Raw genomic sequence first — 18352 nt, forward strand, 5'->3', positions numbered from 1 at the left:
TAACTGTAACAGATACACTGAAGATGGTTTGAATAAAAAAACCGAAACGTTTGTAAATAAGATTTAATACATTTATTTACGGCATAACATCCTGCTTAACGGTTCCAATAGCCCTTATCACAATTATAATTATTGGCATATCCAAAGGAGCCCGAGGAAACTCCTCAACATCAGAATAATTATAAATTTAACACTTTGAGTGCTGTGAGGGTCACTGGTGACCGGCGTTCGACTTGCCAGTGACGCCGTGAGGATCATCGATGACCGGCGTTGCCAACCTTAATAAAAACGCGTAATTCAAGTAAATAACAATACTTCTAAAATTTTCAATATTAATTATTGTTATTACAAAAATGTAAAGAAACTAATGCACTATAAAACAAAAATAGTTTTATTTAAAATTGTACACATACGCGTACGTTGCGATATGGAACTTTCTTCACTATCCGATGGTATTCGACGGCATTTATAACGAGATGGTAAAAACAAATCATTTAATTAATGACTTAAGACACAATCTTTGACGACATATTACTTTTAAAGACTATTTAAAAAATAAAAAATAAAAAATAAAATGCAAAACTTACCGTAGCGCGCACGTAGAAATGTAACGGATATAATTACCTAATAGTTAGATAGACTTAACAATCAAAGAATGAGCAAAATAAGAAACGATTGAGACAACTGACTTTCGTAAACAATAAATGAAATATAGCGTGAGATTGAAAAAAACGCACTATAGCGCCGTGGAGGTCATCCTCAGTAAAATAAATGCATAAAACATGAGAATGTAGTTTCATCTTATCTGTCTTAAATAATATTTTAATAATATTGCATTGCATAGCAAAAAATTTTTTTCATTTCGGCGCCGTGAGCAAGTCACGTAAAATTGGCGCGGTACTCAACCTGTTCATTTGTAAAATATATATTTTTTTTTTTTCTAAAGAAAAGTAAATAACTAAACACTTGATAAAGAAATTTATACATGTGTCATGTTTATAATAGATATAGGATAAGAGTGATTTTGCTTTTGTAATAAAAATTTTATTATAAAAGTATAATTTTTAACGACGATGGTTTAGTGTGAATGAAATGAAAGAAATATTGGTCCACAGTACAAGTATTTATTTATTCTGTACAAAAGTTGAGTTATAAAATATTATGTCCCTATTTTAGGTCTTGTTCTTAGTCTTGTGTATACCATACCGTCTTGAGTACGTTCATATAATAACAATATTATCGCGTCGGACGCTCGTGCTCGTTCAAAACACAGCTTTTCTTGCGTTTTTTTATATTATTCCGAATTGTATATATATATATATATATATATATATATGTATATATTCTTGCAAATAACATTCCGCGAAACGATATTCTCAGCTTCGTCTGCGAGCGATCGCGAGCGTTCCGCTTGCGCACGTAATCGTGGACTCACCGTGTACATATAAACCAAACCAACCTCTTTTTGTTTAATCAGCATTTATATCGAGTCAACAAACAGTGGTACAGCAAGTGTACGCTACTTCTTGTGCATTCTTGCGATAAGTTTTTCAAACGAGTGCGATATAGGCCATCCTTAATATGGGGAAAGGAGGCGCAATATACATACACCACCTTTCCGTCGTGTCGTTTTGTTCTTATTTATTTATTTATTTATTGGCTTTGCTATCTTTTCAGGCCGTGAGATTGCCGTTTGGTGCGTTCTTGTTTTTTTTTCTAAATATCCAAGCGCGACATCATCTTTCGCGAAAATATAATCGCTCGATTAAATTTCTCCCTGTTCCTCTTTTCAGACATTAAATTCAGCGAAATGAATTCTTGGAGACTCGTTCGCGAAATCTCAAATTTATTTCTCTTTTTCCCCGCGCTTCTGCGAAGTCTTTTATTCCCTTCTTTCGTTTTGTTCTTAATGCTTGTTTCGTTTGATTGTTCAGCCTTTGATGCGGCTGAAATACAAAGGTGCGCGCGCGCGTTGTGTGTGTGTGTGTGTGTGTGTGTGTGTGTGTGTGTGTGTGTGTGTGTGTGTGTGTGTGTGTNTGTGTGTGTGTGTGTGTGTGTGTGTGTGTGTGTGTGTGTGTGTGTGTGTGTGTGTGTGTGTGTACACCTTCGGATATATACATATAAATTAACGTGACAAGTGAGTACCATGCTTCTTCCATTTCTCCTTGCTAATTATTCACGTTCTTCTATGCAAAGTTTTTTTCTTGAAAATTGGCCAGATTTATCAAAGAGTCGCTATAATCTAATGTAAGATCTAATAATAAATAAACTTCATTCACTTGTTTGAATCCGACAGTGCGTCTTTTTTCTCGAAGCGAAGTCGAACGAATCATTCATTTGTCTGATCATTCTTATTGCAATAAAAGATGTCTATTATAAGTATTCGTATAACTAATGATTTGACATTTTACAAGTATTTGTATGACTTATGATTTTATTTATTGCACAATGTCTTATTGCACGATATTTCAAAAACTATAAGAAAGATTATAACTATAAGAAAGATTTTATTGCTATCGAAACTATATTATTTTCGTCCAACTTCCTTCGATTCACATACAATTTGGATTTTTCGATTTTGTTCTTGAAAAGAGGCGAAAAGTATTACAATGATTTCTAAGAGAAATGCGTATCTGAGTGTGCGATTGACGATTCGTTGCATATTAGATATGGATCGGTGTTTTTTTTTTAGAGATATCGAGTGTTTGTTTTCAAAAAATTACCAAGTACACAACATATAACTTCTTAAACACAATGCGATTAAATTTCCATTAGAGACGTGCAAATCCATAAGAAAAATTAAATCATTACCCACATAGCATGGTTAGTAGCACAAACGTTTCCGTAACGTTTTTTTGAAAAAAACACGTTTGTGCTACTAACCATGCTATGTGGGTATGTATAAAACCGTACATTCTATTCTTGTAAGGATTATGTGCTCTCTTCTATATAATACAAGTTTGTAAATAACAACAGATTTTACAGAGAAGCTTTGAGTGCGAACAATTTATACATTTATAAGTTAGCACTATTATAAATAAAGCGAATTTTACGTTACTTTTATTGTGTTTGCATAAAGAAAAATAGAGAAAATAAATTTTTGTGTGTGTGGAATATGCGCGCATCATCAATTCTTTTTTTCTAAATTTCTAAAGTGAACTTAAAATTACGATATGATATTATGACATACTCTTTTATCAATTGCTGTAATGTTTACCATGTGAAGTATTACATATGTGTAATCTCAAGCGGAAACAAGTTCTTTTATTACTGAAAAATTCGTTGTTTGTAAAACACGCATGCAACACTAATAACATTTGTCAAAGAGATGTGCTTTTATTCTTGAGACAAAAATTTTTGAGAAAATTATTGGCCTTTTCATCAAAATTAGTTCTGGTTTTATCTATTTCTCTTTCTTTTTTTGTTAGCAACCATATTAAATGCTAAATTTAGAAGTGAAGGTAACAATTGAACATACTTACATAGCATCGTTAGTAGCACAAACGTTTCTGCAACGGGTTTTCCAAAACTTAGCAACGTTTCGTTAAGAGCCGTCTACAATGGAGAGTTGTAGGCCGTAATAGTAAGAAATTGACCAATCACAGACAAAGTACAGAAGAATAATCGATTGTGATTTGTCAATTTCTTACTGTTACGGTCTAAAACTCACCATTGTAGACGACCCTTTAAACGTTTCTAAAATGTCGTAGTAACGTAGCGGAAACGTCGAAATGTCCGCTTTTTAAGTTTCGGTCCGATTTCGTTGAAATGTATAAGAAACGTTGCCCGATAAGTTGCAAAGTTGTTAATGTTTAAATTTTTATAAACATTGTAGAATACAATTAATCAACCAGCAGGGTTTGCCTGCTTAACCATTCTCCAGGATGGTTAACTTAAGTAATCTTTACTTAAGTAATCACTCCTCCCTGGAGAATGGTTAAGCAGGCAAAACCTGCATGATTTTAGAAATTTATTTTACAATGTTTATAAAAATTTAAACATTAAAAACTTTGCAACTTATCGGGCAAAGTTTCTTATATGTTTCAACAAAATCGGACCGAAACTTAAAAAGCGGACATTTCAACGTTTCCGCTACGTTACTACGTTTTAGAAACGTTTAACGAAATGTTGCTAAGTTTTGGAAAACCTGTTGCAGAAACGTTTGTGCTACTAACGATGCTATGTGGGTATATAGCAAGTTTATTTCAATAATTGTTCTTTTCGATAAACATTTTGCACAATATATATATACATATATGTAAGGATTAAAAATATATATAACATTTTTATATTATAAAAACAAAACTACTTTTTTTTAGCTTTGTTGGCGGTCTTTTTATATATATTTAATAACAATGACAGATTTGTTAATTCAAAAAAACATTTTGTTTTTAGATCGAAACTACTTAGGCCTTTTTTTGTTTTCATGTATAAATATATAAAAGCTAAACGTTCACGTGAAAATAGAAAAAAATGTGAACAGTAAACTTTAAGAACAAAAGCTTTAAATCGTTGAAGCGTGTAACATGTTTGAGACCGATATGTATAGTTATTAACATATTTGAATATGAAACATGATATTCGATAGATCCTTTTCGTGTATAATATAGTGCAATTTTTCTAAAAAAAAAAAAAAAACTGTCCTAACATATTACAATTTACGTGTCTTACATCAAACGGATCCTTCTTGCAAATTTATTTTTAAATAATTTCTAACCATGAACGAACGATTGAAATAAAAGACTAGAACGTGTATTTACAAAGTAAATGAATTTAGTACCAAATGCTGTTATTTTATCTGTTATTTATCTGACACAAGTGGAATAGATCAAGCAATTCTCGCATCGACCGTCTTTTTTTGTACTAACAGGATAGTAAGATAGGACGATCCGTATTCTTCGAAGCAAATAGTTTGCAAATAAGCTACCCAATAAACACCAAGTAACAGTAACGTAACATTAGTTACATGCGGTCGGAAAGCCAGAGATTCCAGGTCCGCTTCCTGGCCGAGGTGATTTTTGCGATATTTTAAAATTAGTTAGGGCGGTATACGGGATCTATCGTGATGCAAATTTAGCATCCTATATGAATTTACGATTTGAAATTTCAATTAAAAAAACTTACGTGTAAAATTTACACGTGAATGTAATAGAAGACATACATACATATATACAGGATGGTTCAGAACAACGTTATCCTTGAAAATACATATTCTTGACTAAATTCTAAGACAATTTTTTATTTGGCAAAATTTGTCTGAAGCTTACTTTTTGAGATGTTAATAAAAATAGGTGACTTACCACGAGTCGAATACAAGAGGTAGGCAGAGATAGCGCAACTCACCGTCAGATGCGGGCGATTACGTGTGGTGCCTGACGCGATCAGCTGATCGCTACATACTGTTTCTGTATTTTTCTCTCTTTCTCTCTTTTTCTCTCACTTATTTATTTATTCACTCGTAATTTGTATTACTTGATCCGTTCATCACGTAAATCACTGTCAATCACGGTGAGTTGCGCCGTTCCTGCCTACCTCTTGTATCCGACTCGTGGTAAGTCACTTATTTTTATTAATAACTCAAAAAGTAAGCTTCAAACAAAATTTTATCAAATAAAAAGTTGTCTTAGAAGTTAGTCAAGAATATCTATTTTCAAGGATAACGGGTTGTTTTGAATCACCCTGTATACATGTTACATATATATATATATATATATATATATATATTTCCGCAACAAACACCCAGCGTATGGCTCTTATGATCATTTATATATTTCGAACATAGTTTGTAATTAAAAGAGAGTCTACGACTCATTATTATTAGTGTTATAATTTTCCACTCAACAATGTAATTGCTACACAGCGCGTCAGGAATTCGAAGAGTAGGCGAGAGGATTGGAGGGCAAGCGAGCCGTACGATTCGTACGGCGCTTGTTGGCGAGCAACCGCCCCGCTTGCCCTCCGATCCCCGATCCGCACCTATTCTTCGAATTCCTGACGCGCTGTGTACAAGGCATGTTACATCGTAGTTACATTGTTGAGTGGGAAATTATAATATTAATGTTACGTTACTGTTACTTTATGTTTACTGGGTACAAATGTTTAGAAACATAATTGATAACACACACAGAAGATAGAAAGATAAAGAAAGAAAGAAAGAAAGAAAGAAAGAGAGAGAGAGAGAGAGAGAGAGAACAAAATCTATATATATTTACAATATTCTATAAATTTTAGATAAACATTTTATATATAAAAAAGATAAGAATGTATCTACAGTGAACACTTTTGCCTTTCCTAATTATAAGACAAGTACATTTTGAATTCATAATATTTATAATAAACTATTTGCAACAAAGTTATGATTTTTTAAGTATATAATTAAATTGAGATAAATTTATCAGTGAAAATTAATTAGTCAAAAATCGTTTGTTTGAGCTACATTTTAGAAATATTCTTTTCTTTTTATAGACCGTCCTGATCTTTCTTCCGGACTTTCTCGACAAAGAGGGATGATTCGCGCAAGGTTCTTCAAAATAAAGTTACAGTCTCCCGGCCCGACATACGACTTTTCCGCTTCTTGTTTTCGTTTGTTAATTACTTTCGTTTGCCATCGATATACTTTGCTATATATCGATATATATAGAATATACCTACATAAAGTGTGTAACACTGACGAGTCTACGCTATTTCGCGTAGAATCACTTCTTTGTTTCCTATATCTTTCGACCTGCACTTTCATGCAACCGTTTGCACGCGTGCGTGCGTGCACATTTTGCGCTTTTCACGAACGCAGCATTTTAGACACAACGTGTGCTTATATCGTGTCTTTTCTTATGTTCTCTCATTCTCTCTCGCTCTTTCTCTTCCTTCTTATTACGCGCAAAATACAATTTTCTCGCTGCATTGCACAGTTTCGCGACAACTCTCTGTGATGTTATCAACACTGGTCTTGTGTTGCACGTTACATTTTCTCTCTGTAAAAAAGAAAAACAAATTTGCTTGCGTTTATTTCTTCTATCTTTTACGTACTAGTACTGTTTTTGGTTAATTATGACGTTTTTTTCCTGTTTTTTTGCAACCTGGTGGTTGCATGTTTAAATACTATTTCGCTATAAGTGGACTACTATTTTATGAGCTCTACGCTATTTTGTATTGTATCCTGTAATGCTTCGCAATAAAACGATTGTATAAATGTATATACTGGTGAACACACGCAATCTATAAAGTCCCGTTCCAAAGATACCATACGCGGCGTCGACGGAACAAAACTGACGTTCGTTTTAAAAAGCTTTACTGGTTTTCTCGCGGCGCGAGATCAGAGATTTTTAAGTCATTATCTTATCTTCCACGGAATGCGTTGCATTTGATAAATAATCGCGTAAATAATCGTGTAGAATAAGTAGAGATATAATCGTTATAAAACTTTCTATAAAATTGCGTTAGATATGTTTTTAAAAGCAAACACGAGTAAATATACAACTAAAATAATCTGCACATATCTTATATTATCAGAATTGTTTTGCTGATAAAAACTAGAAAAAATTTTTCTATATTAGAGGTTTCTTAATCATTTTTTTGTTTTATGATGTAAGATGCCGCATATGCTAGCCATGACGTCGAGAGTACATATGTGTGTGGATTCTGTATATGCTCCGGTTACAAAATAATATATGTAACGTAAGAAATCACGATCTGGCTAAGTGGTGGCTCCGCACCTCGAATCTGCTTTCTGCTAAATTAATACTCCTTATGTCCTTCGGTTATGAATAGTTTTTTAATCGTAGTAATTTTTATAATTAACCGCTCTGCGTTTTTTCCCCATCTCATTAAAAATCTTAGACATCAACATACATTCATTTTTTATTTTTATAATAAATCGTTATTAGAAACCTATCTCGTATTCTTTGCTCTATATGCATTTCTTTAATATAGATTTCATCGTATTTATCGTTATTTAATCGTTAATCTGTTTATTTACAGAGACGCATATTCTACGAAATCCACACTTTATCTCCTTGCTTTCATTTATACGTTAATTAATTAATTCATTGCAAGCCACGTGGTTGTTTGTCATCAGTAGATATTTTACCTTCAATCTCGAGAAGAGAGGAACAAGTCTTTTTTTCTCAATGTGCGAGGACATGCGCGATGTGTTCCTCAATCGGAACACTCGCGCGCGCCTCGTCGGGCATCTTTCCTTGTTCTTGCATACGCACACGAGTGGGTGATTACGCAAGTGTGAAGTGAAGTACGAACATAACAGCAGACGGAAACTTGGGATAGACGTGAAGCATATATCCTTATTGTTGTTTTTATTTTTTATTTATTTTTTTTTATTTTTCTTTCAATTTTAAATTCTACTCGGACGTTTTATTTACACGTGTTCAAATTACATCGACAAGTAGGTCCAATTTGCGTAAACCGCAAATGTAGATCTGTCTCGTTAATGCAGTGCAGTCTTGTGTACACACAGTAACATCTATTTACATATGTCTCTGAACAAACAAATTCATACTGATGATGCGTTCTATTTGTTAAAAAAATATTTTCTTTTTTCATCGACAGCAGGATGCCTCACGTCTCACGAGCTATGGTGCGGATTGTAACATGTAATGCATGGGAATGTAATGGAGAATGGACAAAAGAGAAAAAAATAGGGAGATAAAATAAAAAGAAAAAATGAGTTTGCAGTGAGTGACCATATCTATTTTCTATATTGAAATATTTTGTCTATAGTATTATTATAGTGTATTCATTTATCGTTCGCGCGAATGAGTACCATTCACGTGAATCCACGTATCTCCACGCATGTTGCTTTTCTTATTTTTTCGCCATTACTTAAAATAATAATTTTGACTCGCGATTGATCGTTTTGTACATTTTCACGATTTCCAACAATGCAATCACTTTCATTCAAAACAAAGAATCCAAGTTCATGGATTTGTTTTTATATTTTAAATATATAATGATTCTTTCTAGTTAAACATTTCAATTGTGGAAATGAAATGTTTTAAAAAGCATACGCGAGTTTTAATCGGTGTTGGAATCGTAAAAAATCGCGAGAATCAAGTCGCTCGTCGTTATTGCGAAAGTACAAAAAGTGAAAATATTATGTAAATAGGCGAGAGAATAAACAGACAAATTGACGTGAATGGCGGAGGCGTACGATATCAAAGCTTAGTGCAGTACAACAATAATACAGTAGATAACATTACGAGGAGCGCTCAATTTCTGCTGCGTGTTATTTGCAAATCTTGGCTGATCGCAATTATTCACTGCTCTCGCGTTCGCAGACGCAAGTAGGGATAATAGATAAAAATGAGTTTAGATGTCAAACGAGGATTCCTTTGTTTGTTATCTAATATATTCTGAATAAATACTTCTCTTTCTTTTTTGCGTTTTCACACGCACGCACGCATGTACGCACTCATGCATTTTCTTGTTACGGTACTCATTTTTCGCGTAAAGTCGTATTTACAATAATTCATTAGTGCAATCATGCTTATAATTTTTCTTGTATAGCCAACACGAATGAAAAATTACTCACTGCTTTGCGTCTTTTGTTCTCGCGTGTCTTCTTTATTTTCTGGCAGTAAATAATAAATAGAATTAAAAAAACATAGAAATAAAGATCAATAAATCGAAAACATAATGACCGACCGATTATAATGAGGCACCTTAAATAGAAACACGATCTATGGGTAACTGTAATTGTGTAATTTTTTAGAAATGATTTTTGATTGAAATTTTTTGCCTTTTCTTTGTTGTTGCAATAGAACAACAAAAAGAGAAATTATTTTAATCTCAAAATCAATTCCACAAAAATGCTTATATGCATAATAGCTACCCTGTGTGTAATACTCGAAACAAAATCAAGAACGAGGAAAACAACACACAACAAATTTGGCTCCCAGAGATTTGTGTCGCTGTTCAATTTCGGGCGCCGACAGGGAGGATGGATACACGTTAATTTGTTCACTATTAAATTTAATATTTTACTAGCAAATATAGAATATCGAGTGTTGAATATTCGTAGCGCGATAATGATGGCGGATATAATAAATATAATACACAGATCTATATATATATACACATATATATATACATACATATATATATATATATATATATATATATATATATATATNTATATCGATATTATTACGTACAAAAATTATTATTATACCAAATTCGCATTTTGTTATATATATATATATATACATATATATACATATATATATTCTATATATATATATATAGAATATATATATAGAAGTCTCGGTATGATACAATTATTATACAATTTTCTCTTATTCGATTCACTCAGTCTCTTTCTTGCATGCCTTTTTTCCACTATCTTTCCTGCCTGAATACGACGCTTACGAATCAACGATAACACTATTCTTCGTTGCTGACTCGCGACAATATGTAGATTGTCGTAATGGCAAGGATTCATTTAAGTCGCTTTCTTCGACGAGTCTCTTCAAGATGCTCGCATTACAATCGCGTAACGCACATATCTACATCGCAATCACGTAACACTTACACGTTTTACATTTTCTCTCTTACGTTTTTTTTTTCATATTATAAGATTTATCTAGAAATACGGCACTCTCTTAAACCTTTTCTGTTGTCGGTTGGTGAAGGCGGCCGCAAAAGCCACTTGTACATATTCATTAGGAATTTTATTTACACGCGTGCTAACTATCCTACTCACGATCTCGCATGCAAACTCGAATGATCCTTCGTCCTCGGCGTCCCGCGATCAGTCCGAGCTCGAACGCCGCACGATTACTTTCACACGATTTTTTAATTCTTCTCAAGCGCTTGTTCAATTATCGAGAAATACAGCTCGTTTTGAGATCTTAAAGATGTTAAAGTTCTCGAGAACCTCTCGAGACAAAAATTGCGAACTCTGGATTAATTGCCAACTTGACCACAAACTGACAGCATCCTCAAAGATTTTCAGGTACTCTTTTCTCGAAGCACGGCGCACTCGGACGATCGCACTCAGAACAAATCTGTATTTTTTTTTATCGGTCCCAAGCAAGGACCCCTTAACGAAGGACCGTTCGTTGTTAATCGAGCCCACGCAATATATCGTTCTGAATGAAGGATTCGCGACACTTGAAGTCAAGAGACGTGATCTGACGGTCACGTAGATGACCTGCTACTAGTGCATATATTTAATGTTCTTTTTTTCTCGTCACTTTTCGCTATCGTTCGAGGATACTTAGCACACTGCCATGACTTCCGCTTCTCCGTATTCGAATAAATACCTACAGTTAGCGTAATGATAAGAAGGACAACCAATACGACTACCATTTATAGTAGTGATAATAGTGGGCGTGTACTATAAGTAGAGTCTAGTAGTAGTGTTTTTTTTCTGTCTTTTTCCCCCGCTTTTTCGGCTACTTCCGTTTTTCGTCGTCTTCGTCGTCCTATGGTGTATTTCACCTTTGGAATTTCCGTTGCTTTCGTTAATTGTAAGTAATACAGCGTTGCCGCGCTCGTGTGCCGTGAATGTCTCTCTTCTCTTGACGCGTTTTTTCTCTCATTCTCCTTGTTTTGTTTTTTTTTTTATTTCTTTCTCTCTCTCTCTCTCTCTCTCTCTCTCTTTCTCTTTTGTCTCGTTTCTTCTTTCTTCTATCTGCTATCTCTCGAGTCGGCGCGACCATGGATCGTGCGTGTCTCACTACGATCGAGGGACGGCCGAGAAACGCGCGTATGTGTCTCGCGCGCTACTCAAGAAATCAATTAAACGTAGGATAATCACAGAAGAAGGGGTTTTGACGCATGGGATATACGACGTTCTCGTATGTGACCAGTGCTATCGCTTCACCGCAGCAGTTGCTGCAGCAGCGTGCTTATCAACAGGCTAATCGTTGCTAGGATCAGGCTTTGCGCGTACCGGATTTGCGAGCCGTACGAGCTCGCGCTGTTATACGTCAGCTCTTCGTTCTTCACCACCTCGTTTGGATGGTCCGAGTACTCTTCTGTAGAATACAAAAATATAGATATCATTAGCAAGTAGTTTCCCTATTAAATAAAAAAAACAAAGTTTATGAAGTTGAGAAACAAGCAAGACAGAATTTCTCGAGAATTAAATTTATTAAGTATTTATTAAGTTAGATATAAAAATGAAAAATAGATATATGTGTGTGTGTGTGTACGCGCGCGCGCGTATATTATATTTATTTTATACTGATCAAATTCTTTTCAATAATTATATCCGTTAATCTAACAAGAAAGAAATATATCGAGATCCATGGTAAAAATTATAAAATATTCTTTCGACAAAATGCAAATGTGCGCGCGTACGCGACGTTTTTAAAAGTCAAATTATATCTTAGATGAGACGAAAAAGGCTAGGATCGACAGATCCAAGTTTTGTTCAATCAGATCTTGACATTGCACTTCGTAAGTTTCTTATTTAGCATGCGCGTGTACAATACACACACATCATACGAATTTTAAAACTAAATGGTGACTCCACTTCTCATCGCATAAATAAAACGCTACGTTAATACACATATCGCTTTGTATCTCTAGAGTTTTTTATGATTGGGAAAACGGACAAACACCAACAAAGTATTTAGATCAAAAGTAAGTAATCGATATTCAAACTGGAATAAATAACGGTATCAATAAGATATATAAGTCAAAGATAAAAACAAACATAATAACATAATATATAACTCTCGCAAGACGGCACTGCTCATATTATTTCTACCATAATTTGACTTACAGTAGAGCAAAGATAGAAATGCTTATGCAGATAATCTTAAATTGTCGTACACTCATCATAGAATGTTTAAAAGAGTACTAAATACCGATAATAGAGACCTGTAAATCTACGTTTTAGAAATCTAAATTTCTCTAATTTCTAATTTGATTTACATTAAATTGCATTACATGAAAAGTGCTTCTACAAAAGCAAATAAATATAAAAAACTATAGTGCTTTTGAAAATGAATATATAATGCTCTTTTGAACTCTTTTTCATTCATAATAATAGCATGTAATAACCCATGTCTAGTTGATGAGAAAAAGGAATATTCGTGATGACAGTATAGGTTATCATATGCTATTATTATGAGTGAAGAAAAGAGTTCAAAAGAGCATTATATATTTATTTTCAAAAGCACTATAGTTTTTTATATTTATTTGCTTTTGTAGAAGCACTTTTCATGTAATGCAATGTGATGTAAATTAAATTAGAAATTAGAGAAACTTTCTAAAATTTCTAAAACATCGATTTATAGGTTTTTATCCAGTTTACAAATCGGTAGGAAAAGTCCCGACTGACATAAAAAAACATAGCTGATACTTTGACTGTCAGTTCGTCGATCAGTGGTGATTATTAATAATTACTGTAGCGTACCTCGCACACAATTCAATTAGATATTCTCTTATTGAGCTAAAAACTCCAGCACCTACCTAATCTATTTCTCATAAACTATCTGATCATACGGATAATCTTGATCTAACTGGCATACAATCGATCAGATCTATATATGAATTACGAGGCACAAAAGCGAGACGATTAGTGCGAGAAAGTGTTTGAGGTAAGAACAAGATTTCATTGAACAAGACAGAGAATGTGATACGTACTGTTCTTTTTCTTCTGATCTGTTGATGTCTTGGGCGGCGTGATCGAGGACGGCAGTCCATTGTGAATCGGTTGCTGTGGCTGGTGTGGATGTCCAGGATAGACCGGTGGGGGCACATGGGATAGCGTCGGCTCTGCCGTAGCTGACTGTTGGTTACGGTGACCATTGATCGATTCTACTGGATAATATCGATTTTCGTCATGTCTGATTACCGATGGTGGCAACGGCTGGGACGGTACTCCAGCAGCTCCACCGCCCACAACCGCAGTGCTGGTCGAGCTGCTGCTGGGCACAGTGCTGCTGGTCACGGTCATGGCTAAAAGAAACAAACGACATCAATAGTTATGCGTCTTTCTCCGCGCTTCCCTCGATCTTGCACAAGCTACGCGCAGGTGTCGAGGAATATAATCGGTTACCGGCGCGACCGACCATCGTTGCAGCCATCATTCTCGGATCTTCCGAGAACAAGTCCGCGCTTGCAACGGTTTATTATAGAGGGGAAGGGAAAAATCATATACCGTTATGCTGAGATGCGTTGACTGCTTGAAATATATGACGTATGAGCATTTTAAGACTCGCGCGCGTGCAATTCTTGGAACTAAACCATATAATACCAATATTTGTTCAATGTATTTGAAATATAACTAAATTGTAGCAGCAATTTGTGTGTGTGTAGTGTGTGTGTGTGTATGTATGTGTGTGTGTACATATATACATACATATAAGAGGAGAGAATTCAATTGTAACAATTAGCAAGAGAAATGCCTTTCATATCCATCATATTCACACTTTCCCATCGCAAAACTCATTGATCGTTTCTGCTTAATTTGAACAGATAACTCGATGTGAACTTTTTGGAAATAAAACTCACGCGTCCTCCGGCGATATAATTGTGTGGAAGTAGCCAAGCGCAAACTCTCGACCGTCTACCGTGGACGCGAAGTCGAGTCTTAGCCGTGGAATTTTCGATGCCCAAGACGATATCAAGGAGAAGCGGGAGAAAGAGAGAGAAGAAAAGTTCAGAGTTCCTGGCTGGCGAAATAGCTGGTCATTATAGCGCATGAATCGTCTCTGCCGAGGCGGAGGTGGCAAGAAAAGAGGAAGAAGATGCTGAAGAGGAAGAAAGAAGAATAAAGAAGAAGAAAAAAAAGAAGTGGGAGAACGCTTCAAAAAATGCTTCAGAACGAATTGGGCAAAAGAATAGAATTTCAGCGGAGTAAAATAAAATGATATAGAATTTATTGTGTGCACCAAGACACACGGTGTTTGTTCCTTCCTCTCTTTTTTTTTTGTAACAAATGACGTACCGTCATGAACCCAGCTTTTGATAAGCTAAGATTCTAAAATTTCTTTAAAAGTTCTAAATTACATATAAATGAAATTAATGTAATTTTTTATTTAACTATTAAAATTTGATCTTAAATTTAGTTCAAGGTAACTCTTGAAAATAAAATAATATAATCAATTAATTTTTAATTAGGGTAAAAAACATGTCTTGGAGCCATCATGGAGCAGTTTTTGATCACTTAAATCGTGTTGGAAAAGCGACAATGTGGAAAATGTAGTTTATACAGTTCAGCTGATCAAATTGACAGTTTTCTCTTTTTTATAGCATTTAAAGCATTTTTCATATCATCTACATGGATGATATTTTGTTAGCCTCTTGCCTGTATTATCCATTCTTAGTTAAGTTATAAATCTGTCACAAACAATTAAAAAAAGAACAATTAAAATTAAATTATAAAACGTAGACTTTATCATAGTTTTATTTCTAGTTTTTATTTTTTAAACATTTTTATGTCTTCAAAATAATTTTGTTGCAATAAACACACTTGCTAAACAAATGATCAAAAATTGCGGAAACATAAAACATTTGTACCCAATATTAATCATTTATTTTTTGTAAGAAAATCAATATATATATAAAATATTATCAATTTTACTATTGTAATTGCAGAAATTATTATATATATATATGTAAAAGATATAAAAATTACCTTCAAATCGTTGAAAAAAAGTAACAGAACAAAATTGAAGTTATCGCTGTATTTTACACTCGGTATTAATAAAGCAGTATTCACTCGGATAACTTTAATTATAAAGCTTGTTTTAATTAAAACAAATATTTCTATGAGCTTTCAAATTAGGTATATAGATGTCGGAATATTTAATTATTATGCCAACATTTTTTTGGTCTAATTTTTATGATTAAAATCTTGCTTAATAATACTTTGTTTTCGTCAACAAACTGATCAAAAACTGGATCTGTGACACACACAGTACGAAGATTATGATCAATAAAGATTATTTAAGAGAGAAGCAACAGAACACAAACGGAAAAGAAAAAAAGAAAAGAAAAATAGAGAAGATAGGAGACAGATACAACAAAAAGAAGAAAAACAAGCGCAGAAGAATGGCGAACGAAGTATACTGCTAGTTAGGATAACCGTTCTTTACGTAACTGATCACGAGATAATGAATTTATAGACCATTTCTGTTTTTTTCTTCTGTGTGATCTTTCTCTTTTCTACTTCTCTTTTTCTCTAGTCGTCTTCGTAATCGGAAGAAGGCGCGCAGAACAAAAAAGCGTGAAGTTAAGAATGTTACATAAAAAGGTAATATGTATGTCTCTCATGTAAACGCTTGTAATTTCAGATTTCTTTTTTATGATAATTGAAAAATTAGAATATAATTGCCGCGCGCATTGGCTATCATGAAAAGCGAAGGGCTCGCGTCTCGGGCACGTATACGGTACAATGTAATTTGCAATATGTAGATAAGACGCACACGCGAGTAAGCCTGCATCGATCACACAAATTGTCTGGCAATAACTTCAATCTCTCGATATAAAGAAACCTCATATGTGCTATATGCAGCTACTTACACAAACAAGATTTTATTCGATTCCAAATTGTTTGCAAACTATTTCTTCTCTCAAGGCGTTTGTTCGAGATACTTACAGTTATTGCGTGATGTCGCCGACGAGGACGATGTTTCAGCATCGTTGCTGCAGCAGACCTTGAAAACGACCTTCATGTTGTGGCTGGTACACCGACCGCCGATACGCCTATGTAAGTCGTCTTTAGACGAGGTGCTGATGAAGTAGTAATCATGGCCCGGAAGAAACTCGAGTCCTCCGGGTTGTGGCGTAAACGGCCTGAAGGTGATGGTAAAGTACATCGTTCGTCGCGGCTTATCGCATTGCGCTATTATCCGCGGACTGGGATTCGTTATCCGACACGTGTCATATTCTTCTTTGGACACCTGCAAAACATCCGGGATAAAATAACTTGGCAGTCGGTGTCGCAAGACAGTATAATCGACGCGACGCGACGAATATCGGTAACTGATTAACTGCTGTGAAAGCTGCTATCTTGGATTCTCGTGCTTTTCTGAAAGAGACTTTATTGTTGGAACTAATCGTTGTGTAGGAAAAACGACGGAAACAAGGGAACTTTAGACAAGTGCAAGGTGGAAGGATAATCAAGCGAACCGAAGCAATTAGGTCGCCACTAACACAAGGAATAGTGCTTAAGAGGTTTTGCTTTACTCAATAAGAATGGACGGCTGTTTAGATTGTTTAGAATTGTTTAATGACTAGAACCGTGAAAACTATAGTAACCGTTCCACGCGCGTGCGCAGAATTGAGTCTCAAGTAAATAGAAGTGTATACAAAGCTACGATAAGAAGGAGCGTGTTGTTAGATTTTCATCGTAACGTATCAGTTTATATATCGCATAATAAAAATTTTTGCAAGTAAAAACCTTAAAATATATATAAATTATAAACACAAATTATAAATATAAATATTACACACACACACACACACACACATAAGATACAAATTATAAATATAAATAATAAATAAAAGTACAGAGATATACAAATAGAAGAGTAAATAACTAAAAACTAAATACAAAATATATATCTTCAACTTTTGTTCTTCCCGAAAAAAACCCTAAGATGTGTAAATAAAGATAAAAAATAGAAAAAGAAGAGCTCTGAAGTTGCTCAACATGCTTGTAAGTGTATCAATAGGCACGGTAGTGCCTCGCGCAATGAAGTCGCGCGCGAACGAAGCGAGCACTCCGTGCCTCTATTACGCAAAAATGAGTAAGTTTGACAGTTGCGGAAATATGAAATATTTATATTTTATTAATGATTGAACCAATCGACTTCTTTTTAATCTCAATCGATTCAGAACAAAAACATTAAAAAAAAGTATTATTGCGGTTTTTGTGTTTGTGTCTTCTAATTGGAAATATTTGATAATAACGTTTTGACAGTGAAAAATTCACGTTTTCATGGTATTCATGGTCGTCGTGGGATCGGAATTTGTGCATGTTCGTATGCCTGCTAACAGATGGCATAAATGTACGTGCACGCTGAAAGGAGAAAAGAGAAAGAAAGCAGGAAGTGTGAGTTAGAGAGAGAAGAAAGAGGGAATCAAGAAGCACGGTTGTGATTTCAGGTTTACCGCACAAAAATTCTTCCGCATTATACGTTTTAGTTAAGTATTTTATTAGGATGTTAGTTAACTAACTTCTATTGTACTTCTATTGTGAAATTGTCGGAGTTCCATCCAAAACAATTTTTTATAATATTGTATATTATTGTGTAAATTTTAAATAAACTAGAATATATATATACAATTTAATGTTGTTTAATTTTTATACTTACGTATTATTGTGAATATTATTTTAGTACAAAACTGATCCAGAACAACCTCTCTCTCTTTCTCT

General features: G+C 34.3%; 1 protein-coding gene across 2 annotated transcripts in view; it reads right to left on the bottom strand.

Moving 5' to 3' along the window:
* Positions 1-10279: 10279 nt before the first annotated feature.
* LOC109860265 (ephrin-B2) overlaps positions 10280-18352 on the bottom strand; it is a 59808-nt gene continuing 51735 nt past the window's right edge. For both annotated transcript variants that reach the window (XM_020439244.1, XM_020439243.1), the window contains 3 exons: positions 16571-16874; positions 13612-13926; positions 10280-11993 (listed from right to left, as the gene is read on the bottom strand). In XM_020439244.1, coding sequence (XP_020294833.1) covers positions 11836-11993; positions 13612-13926; positions 16571-16874 — 777 coding nt within the window. In that variant the 3' untranslated portion in view covers positions 10280-11835. The remainder of the gene's footprint in view (positions 11994-13611; positions 13927-16570; positions 16875-18352) is intronic.

Source organism: Pseudomyrmex gracilis, unplaced genomic scaffold (genome assembly GCF_002006095.1).
Source record: "Pseudomyrmex gracilis isolate BER0280 unplaced genomic scaffold, ASM200609v1 scaffold_355, whole genome shotgun sequence".
NCBI lineage: Eukaryota > Metazoa > Arthropoda > Insecta > Hymenoptera > Formicidae > Pseudomyrmex > Pseudomyrmex gracilis.